We start from the raw sequence: 9,350 nt of genomic DNA on the forward strand, positions 1-9,350 counted from the left end.
CAATCCCATGAGCTGTCATGTTGTTGACGACAATTCGGTATCTGTTGGAAGCCGAGGCAACTGACTCACCTTGAGTTGTGGTGAAAGTATCGAACTCGTTCACAACCGAAGTCAACCGCTTATTCTTCATGTTTTCTGATCCCTCAAACAGGTCTTGGAGAGTGTCCCAAATCTCTTTAGCAGATTTCCACAACTTAATGTGCTCAAAGAGAGAATGAGGGACACCGAACACCATCTCGGAAAATGCAATTTGATCTGCATGCAGTTTCTCTATGTCGGCAGCAGTGAGAGGTGCCTGACGCTATTCATCTTGGTCTAAGAGAGTTGAGCAGCATCTCTTACGGTTTGTCTGACCGGAACATGTAGACCTTCTTTCCCGGATCTCCATATTTCTTTACCTTTTTCATTACCAAGTAAGAACCTTTCCATTCTGACTTTCCAGTGATCATACTCTTCAACGACTAGCAGTCGGGCACGAGAAGGGCAATCTACGCTATTTGCTATTTGCATTGAATACATTTGTTGAGAATTAGGAGCAGCCATTGAAGTTAAGATATTAGAGCAGAAGTGGTATATAAAAGAATTTTTATCCTGAACACAGAAATGACTGAAATACCAAGGTAATTTCAAATCAACTATAATCTGTTCTTATGGATTCAAATGACAACCACTCAAGATCTAATACCAATTGTGAGAACAAATACTCAATGAGCAAGGACAAGGTTTGAAAACTCAAACATTGAGTTAATCTTTAAGATCAACGCCTATTCTTAATGAAAGTTCCAGTCGAATATGGTAATACCAGTTACGACTTGAAGAAGATATTCAACAAAGTATTCAAAATACTAATTGAAGAAAACTTAGAGTATAATCAATGCAAAGGTGTTTAAGGAACAATGAGAATGTTGTGAAAGAACTTTGACTTGAAGGAAAAGTGAAAATGACGTGAAGAAAATATTTGTTATTCTTAGTGTAAAACTTGAATTATTCACATCTACATTAATGGTGAAAACTTTCACTACTTAAATAGTGAAGGAGGAACATAATACAAACCAATAAACATTCCTAGGACTGGATAATACTCAGTGTTTGACAAACTGATATCCAAAAGATACATAAAGAAATGTCCTATGAACTGTTACATCACAAATAAGACAAAATACATTAAATGCTAGAACAGACAGCTAATCTCGGAATTTCCCTTTATATCGGAATGATCTTCATATCGGAACATCTACTCATCTAGGACTCAGCTGACTTCGGAACTTGAGTGATTGCTAGAGGTTCACTTTTCATGATTCAACACTCTTCACAGATCATCATTTGAATTATCTTCTTTTGCTTTGTAGGCTGGGTGGAGCTGGATATCATGTTCTTGCATCACCTCCTTTGGCTCTTATTGGTTCTCTTCACGATGATTGACTTAAGAAAATCTCAATGGAGCGTGTTCTGTAAGACTACACAAGTTCATTGAATAAGAAATCAGTAGTGTCTTTTGTAACGTGCATATTTTTTTATGCATCAGTGTAGCAGCTTTCTATTCAATGGATCCAAAAAACATTTTTCTTTGATATACTGACCATTCAAACCCGCGCCAATGATGCGGATGATCTTCATCTATTTCATATAATACCTCCCTTATATCACAAAAATGTTGTGGATGATGCCCCGACCACTTCTTATATTGGTAAAAAAAAAGTTTTAGAATATTATTATATAGAATTCGAAGAACAAACAAAATATATTATAAAACTTGAAAAATCGATCATTTATAGTTATTAGGTTGTCTCCTAAGATTAATGCAAATGTTTTGTTTAAAAACTATTTATATCTTTGCAAAAGATTTACTTTGGATCGTTGGATCGTTGGTTATTTAAAATCGATCATTTATATTTATTAGGTTGTCTCCTAAGAACAACAAATGTTTTATATATAAACTTAGGTTCAAATGAGAACAATTATATAATTGAGAATGCGAGAACAAATCTGGACTACATATTTTTTTTTTGCCGCAAAATTCGTCCGCGTACCGGCTCGACGGAGGAACTTAATATTCATACGTGAATATAAACCACCACCACCGCAACTAACGCAGCCACCACTGGGCCACATATTTCTTTTGCCGCAAAACTCTCCCGCGTACGGGCACGAGTATATACATATTCTCAAATGATTATTCATATATGAATATTATATGTTCCGTCGTCCCGATACGCTGGAGCGTTTACGTGACAGATTTGTAATATGCGAGAATATACTTACCTTTATATTCACATATAAATATTAAGTTCCTCCGTCGCGCCGGTCACGGGAGGGTTTTGCGGCAAAAAAAAAATGTGGTCCAGATTTGTTCTCGCGTTCTCGATTTTATAATTGTTCTCATTTGAACATATATATATATATATATATATATATATATATATATACACACACACACACACACACACATTGGTTCCGCCGGATATCTAGCGGGTAACGGTTTCGAAAAAATAAAATTGGAACCGCTATAGACGGTTCCAAACTTTAAGAACCAGAACAGAAACCGCTTGTTCTGGAACCGACAGTTATGAGACGTTTCCGGTTCCGAAAAACGACTGCCCAGTTTTATTGTTCAACCCTAATTATTTGGAGAATGCAACACAAGTAAGCTCAAAAGTAGCTTCAAGGAGACTATTGTTGCGATAATGGGTGCATGGGATATATTTCATATTTGTGAGTTGACTAATGTTGTTGAGACTCACTAAAGATGCCATTTTAAACCCAAAAGTAAGAATAATACATTTTAATTAACATTATTGACTTGTAAGGAGTTAGAGTCGCATACATATTAGTAACTACGTTAAAGCCCGTGGAACCCACGAGTGTTAATTTTAAATAGAATTAAAAAATTAATTATGTAATAAAATAATATATAATTAATTTAGAAAACTTATGAATTGTAATATTGTATTTTTTTAACTTTTTATTTTATTATTGTCAGTCGCAATCCTAGATAAAAGATGAGGGTTTATAACGTTAAGTATAATAAAAACCAAAAGAACCCCATATTTTTGGCGCTTAAAGCCCCAAACTGGTTGAGCCACTTCTTGGAGTGAAACAAACCCGAATCTTTTATGTGGCAACCCAACTAACACGTTATTTGTATACAAATCTACGCAAAATAAATAAAAATATAATCTAAAAATATTAAAAATTTTATTAATGATATTTGATAATAACTATACTTGTATAATATATAGCGTAGATGAGACAAATAAAAGTTATGTATATATCACTTAAAATTGAGGTCATTACATCATAAACTCATAATACAAACCATTAAACAATAAATCTAGAAAAACTTTTTTCCCATAAAAGTTAATTAAGAAAACATTTTTAAAATATATCTCGTTTTTTCTTAGTTTAATGGAATTGTGTATCTGGTCGAATATTATATATTTCGCTTTTAAATAATTGTAAGTGTTTTTTTATTAAAATTTATTTATTAGATGTAGCAGTTTATTCTCTACCATATGCATATATTAGAGAGACTTGTGCTTTCAAATCATAATTCACCGTTAGCATTTGATATAACAATTCGTTCTCTACCATGAGTTTTGCCATGCAATTTTATTAATAAAACCAAATAACTATAAATATAAGAAAATTAGTTGGAATCCGAAAATCGTTTAGACATATTCGATTTATGTATAACCACATTAACTAAAATATGAATCTAAAAGCCAGTATCTTCATCTCAAACATTTTCTTCCTATCACATGTCATAAAAACCGGACATTATGGCCCATTAATTATATATGGGCTTGATCCAATACACAATCGGAATTCGGAAATCTGGAAAAAGCTATTGGGCAAATTAGAGTAGTAGGGGCGCCGATACTGAGAGCAGCAGTAAAGACGAAGGGAAAAATCGGCAGCTGAACGGCGAGAGGAGAGTGGCGGAGGAGTAAGAGAGCAGGAAAATGGCGGCGGCGCAGTTAGCGGCGGATACTGGTTTGTTGAAGTTACCTCCAGTAACGTTTGTGACAAGAAACGCGAAGAAGCTTGAGGAAGTTAAAGTAATTTTAGGGCAATCCATTCCGTTTCAGTCGCTTAAGCTCGAGTGTATGTATATTATTCAATTACTCCTCCCTGATAATCTCCGAAACACTATTGAATTATTGTGGCAGTTTGATTGACCGTTTTGCTAATTAACAGTGTCGGAACTGCAAGGCGATCCTGAGGATATCGCGAAAGAGAAACTCGTTTGGCCGCTAACCAGGTACACAATCGTAATCTGTGATCTCCATTGATATTCTTCGAGAGTTGCATTTTGCTGATTCAGAATGTGTGTATGTGAGCAGGTGAAAGCTCGTTTGGCCGCTAACCATGTATAAATGTCATTCTTGCAATTAAGAAGCATGGCTGAGAATCTGTGGTATATATGATCATACCATTATTCTTTTATTCAACACAAAAATAATAAAAGTATAATTGACTGATAAATGGAAAAAAATAGCAATTTACTTCCATTGATATGTTTATTATTTACTTTCATTTCTGTTTTGTTATACATTCATTGGTTTGAAGCAATAACAATGTACTTCATTGTCTTTTTAGTTCCGAATCAAAAAAAAAAAAACACAGAAAATTAGGGTCTTTTTGCAATTTTCATTTTTAGGTTTTCGGATTCTTATTATTTGTTTTTGGGTTTCTATCAGTAATTCAATCTTGATTGCTATTTCCAGCAATTGACAACAAGATTTGAACACAACAAATGGTATAAATAACAATATACTTTCATTACAGGATGAATAAGAAATAACATCATTTTTTGTTCCGAAATAAAAAAAAAAGTATACATTGGTCAATAACTAATTTTCACAATATTTAAATTAAACATAAAAGAAATGGCTGGAAAAAAAGAATAACAAATATGTAAATGACTGATATCTTAATACATTAAGCTAGTCAATATATATATATGATTTAAATCACAAGATTGATAGTGTTTTTAATCTATAAAAGTTGAGAAACATAATTAATTTAATAGTAATGTAGAAAAGATATTGAATCATAGAAGCATAATTTATACAGATTCATGATATTTAATGCAGGAATTTGAATAAAATTGTGATATTGAGCCTTTTAAAAAAGTTTGACAAAGAAGGTAATACTGAATTACTGATTATGTAATGTCAACATGCATAAGAAGATGAAGATAAAAGAACAGCTTGAAAGATTCTTATTAGAAATCTTGGTGTATGAATTGTTGTAAACAAACAATTGAAAGAAGTTAATACCAAAAACAACATGATCTACAGGCTACAGAAACTGTTATTAGATGATAAAGAGTCAAACGAATGAACCACAAAAAACGAAGAAATTGTTTATCTTTTTGCAATTCTGAGTTTTAGGTTTTCATAATCTTTTTTATTGTTTCTGGATTTATTTGATTTATGATATTGTATTCATGTATACACAGGATGACTACAGCAAAAAGTTTTGATTATGAGGCAAAGACTGAAAAAAGATGTTCAGAAATTACCTTATGGCAGAAATACAGACAAACTTTGCAGAAGAAAATGGAATCAAAGTGAGAACTTCAGTGTCTGCTACTATATCGATCACAGAACAATGGTAAAATACAGGAATTGTTGTCGTATATAAAACAATGAAATTGGGTCTATATTGTTGAAATTCATTTAACAACATCGATTGGAAAACATAATCTTCAGGAAAACATAAGATAACATACTCGATTTAAATTCCAAATTTTCAGGATTTTAATAACGTAGTCAAAGGAAAACATAATCTTGATTTAATGACCCCGAGTTTTTGGTTTTTAAATGCAGAGAAAACAAGACCAGTTTTTAATTAGCTGGCAGTTTAATAGAGCCGAGGGGCATTTTCGGGATTTCACATAGTGAAATGAGCTGGAAAAAACGAATGGGAGATGCTTAGAGAGTGACACGTGGCGATTTAGTACTTATTTATTATAATATGGGATATGGGATATGACATAATTAGTTAGTCGGTTAAAATTTAAAACAGTAATCTATTTATTTTAATAAAAAAATATGTTTATTCTTTTTTTGTCATATATCATTCTATTAAACCTTTTAATTAATGTGACGTTACTTGTCAACCTATTGATTTTTCATTTCAAATTTCAAATTTCAAATTTTCACTCTAATTACATTAAATTAATAACATTAAAATAAAAATTAAAACAAAATTAATAGAGATTATAATGTGATATAATTTATTCATTTAAATCAATGATTAGGTAAAAATTTATCCCAGGCATGTCATGGATTTAATCCCAGGCAGGGAAGATATTTAATTATTTTCCGTTTAAAAAAAATAATAATTTATTTAAAATAATTAATTAATAATTTTAAAATTTTATTATGAAAATTTAATTAATTTATAATCATAATTTTACGAGTTATAAACTAATAGCAAGTTATATATGTTTGAATGAGTTCTGCTATAAGTATCCGCCTTAACAAATTTTACATCCCTAACATCAATCTATCAATCTTTTACTTTTGATTTAACATTATTTTTTTTTCTTTTTCTTTTTTTGTTTTTTTCCCTTTTTGTTTTTTTGTTGTTTTTTCTTTTATTTTATATTTTATTATTATTATTATTATTATTATTATTATTATAAATTTCGATAATTATATATAATTCGGACAACATTTTAAAATTCAGACAACATTATAAATTCGGACAACATTATAAAATTCGAACGACTATATAAAATAGAACAAAAGTAAAGTTTGCTTTCAAATCGCATAACGCATCACACAAATGTAATACTAAATCAATTGATATATCTGTGATAAATAAGAACAAACTTTGCTTTTGTTCCGTTTTATATAGTTGTTCGAATTTTATTATGTCGTCAGAATTTTAAATTTTCATCTGAATTTGAAAATGTTGTCCGAATTTTATACGGTTATTGAAATTTATAATAATAATAATAATAATAATAATAATAATAAGATTAAAATTAAAAATTAAAAAGAATTAAAAACAACAAAAAGAACAAAATAGGGAAAAAACAAAAAAAGAAACAATAAAAGACACAAAAGTCACAACGGTGGAATTGAAAAAGAATGGGATACTTAGGTTAGTGGATGTGGTGTCATATTTGTCATGGTCCACGTAGGCGTCACATCACACTTGTCACATTCTTAGCAATACTTGTCATTTGGTAGGCACGGTGTGCCACACTTTCTATGTTATTTTTTTAATATACAAAATAAATAATTTAAACATAACAATTTTTTTAAAAAACTTAAAATTCATTAAACTTAAAATAAAAATACAATACACCAAAAAAACATAGAAATTCAAATTACAAACCTAGAAATTTAAAAAAACATAGAAATGTAAAAAAAAACAATAAAATTAAAAAACACAAACTAAATCTTATATTTTTTTGCAAGCTCCTCTTTGGCTTTTAAAGTCATTTCTCGTTCGCGTCCTAATAGCTCGGTTGTGGGTCTCGTAAAAGTTGACATAGCACGAGTTTTTTCTTTCTCTTGTGCAAAGTTCAAGTAGCGCTCCAAGGAAGACTTCAACCCATCCATTTTCGTTGATAGTTTCTCCACGTCTTCAGAAGTAGTTGTCGTTGCTTTTCCCTTTCGCTTGGCCTTGTCTCTTCCCATGGGACGAGTGGCTACTGGAACCTCAAAAGGCTCCTCTTCATTGAGATCAATCCCGATATGTGCATCAGGCGATTGACTATGTGTCGTTTCAGACGTTTTGGTTCTTTTGAGGTTCCCGTAGCCACTCGTCCCATGGGAAGAGACAAGGCCAAGCGAAAGGGAAAAGCAACGACAACTACTTCTGAAGACGTGGATAAACTATCAACGAAAATGGATGGGTTGAAGTCTTCCTTGGAGCGCTACTTGAACTTTTCACAAGAGAAAGAAAAAACTCGTGTTATGTCAATTTTTACGAGACCCACAACCGAGCTATCAGGACGCGAACGAGAAATGACTTTAAAAGCCAAAGAGGAGCTTGCAAAAAAATATAAGATTTAGTTTGTGTTTTTTAATTTTATTGTTTTTTTTTTTTTTTTTACATTTCTATGTTTTTTTAAATTTCTAGGTTTGTAATTTGAATTTCTATGTTTTTTTGGTGTATTGTATTTTATTTTAAGTTTAATGAATTTTAAGTTTTTAAAAAAAATTGTTATGTTTAAATTATTTATTTTGTATATTAAAAAAATAACATAGAAAGTGTGGCACACCGTGCCTACCAAATGACAAGTATTGCTAAGAATGTGACAAGTGTGATGTGACGCCTACGTAGACCATGACAAATATGACACCACATCCACTAGCCTAAGTATCCCATTCTTTTTCAATTCCACCGTTGTGACTTTTGTGTCTTTTATTGTTTCTTTTTTTGTTTTTTCCCTATTTTGTTCTTTTTGTTGTTTTTAATTCTTTTTAATTTTTAATTTTAATCTTATTATTATTATTATAAATTTCAATAACCATATAAAATCCGGACAACATTTTCAAATTCGGATGAAAATTTAAAATTCTGACGACATAATAAAATTCGAACAACTATATAAAACGGAACAAAAACAAAGTTTGTTCTTATTTATCACAGATATATTAATTGATTTAGTATTACATTTGAATGATGCGTTATGCGAATTGAAAGCAAACTTTACTTTTGTTCTATTTTATATAGTCGTTCGAATTTTATAATGTCGTCCGAATTTATAATGTTGTCCGAATTATATATAATTATCGAAATTTATAATAATAATAATAATAATAATAATAATAATAATAATAATAATAAATAAAAGAAAAAACAACAAAAAAACAAAAATGGAAAAAAACAAAAAAAGAAAAAGAAAAAGAAAAAAAATAATGTTAAATCAAAAGTAAAAGATTGATTAGATTGATGTTAGGGAGGTAAAATTTGTTAAGGCGGATACTTATAGCAGAACTCATTCAAACATATATAACTTGCTATTAGTTTATAACTCGTAAAATTATGATTATAAATTAATTAAATTTTCATAATAAAATTTTAAAATTATTAATTAACTATTTTAAATAAATTATTATTTTTTTTTAAACGGAAAATAATTAAATATCTTCCCTGCCTGGGATTAAATCCATGACATGCCTGAGATATATTTTTACCTAATCATTGATTTAAATGAATAAATTATATCACATTATAATCTCTATTAATTTTATTTTAATGTTATTAATTTAATGTAATTAGAGTGAAAATTTGAAATTTGAAATGAAGAATCAATAGGTTGACAAGTAACGTGACATTAATTAAAAGGTTTAATAGAATGATATATGACAAAAAAAAAT

General features: G+C 30.0%; 1 protein-coding gene across 2 annotated transcripts; it reads left to right on the plus strand.

Moving 5' to 3' along the window:
- Positions 1–3,840: 3,840 nt before the first annotated feature.
- On the plus strand, positions 3,841–6,080 carry LOC145116224 (inosine triphosphate pyrophosphatase-like). Of its 2 annotated transcripts, XR_013711931.1 has the most exons (5): positions 3,841–4,104; positions 4,198–4,261; positions 4,344–4,417; positions 5,465–5,619; positions 5,835–6,080. XR_013711931.1 is itself a non-coding variant. In XM_079052588.1 (4 exons), exons 1-3 carry the CDS (start codon positions 3,963–3,965, stop codon positions 5,577–5,579), a joined length of 321 nt encoding a protein of 106 aa, XP_078908714.1. In that variant the 5' UTR covers positions 3,841–3,962; the 3' UTR covers positions 5,580–5,619; positions 5,835–6,080. The 2 variants fall into 2 exon arrangements, 1 of the variants encoding a protein (XP_078908714.1); XM_079052588.1 differs by lacking the exon at positions 4,344–4,417.
- The last annotated feature ends 3,270 nt before the right edge of the window (positions 6,081–9,350 follow it).

The sequence above is a fragment of the Lactuca virosa genome, chromosome 5 (genome assembly GCF_052849685.1).
Source record: "Lactuca virosa cultivar CGN04683 chromosome 5, Lactuca_virosa_CGN04683_v6, whole genome shotgun sequence".
Taxonomy (NCBI): Eukaryota; Viridiplantae; Streptophyta; class Magnoliopsida; order Asterales; family Asteraceae; genus Lactuca; species Lactuca virosa.

Excerpts from the sequence above, each read along its gene's own strand:
- LOC145116224 (XM_079052588.1), top strand. The coding sequence starts at position 3,963 with ATGGCGGCGGCGCAGTTAGCGGCGGATACTGGTTTGTTGAAGTTACCT. Across the intron at positions 4,105-4,197 it reads TCAGTCGCTTAAGCTCGAGT|TGTCGGAACTGCAAGGCGAT; the intron begins GTATGTATATTA and ends GCTAATTAACAG. Across the intron at positions 4,262-5,464 it reads CTCGTTTGGCCGCTAACCAG|GATGACTACAGCAAAAAGTT; the intron begins GTACACAATCGT and ends ATGTATACACAG.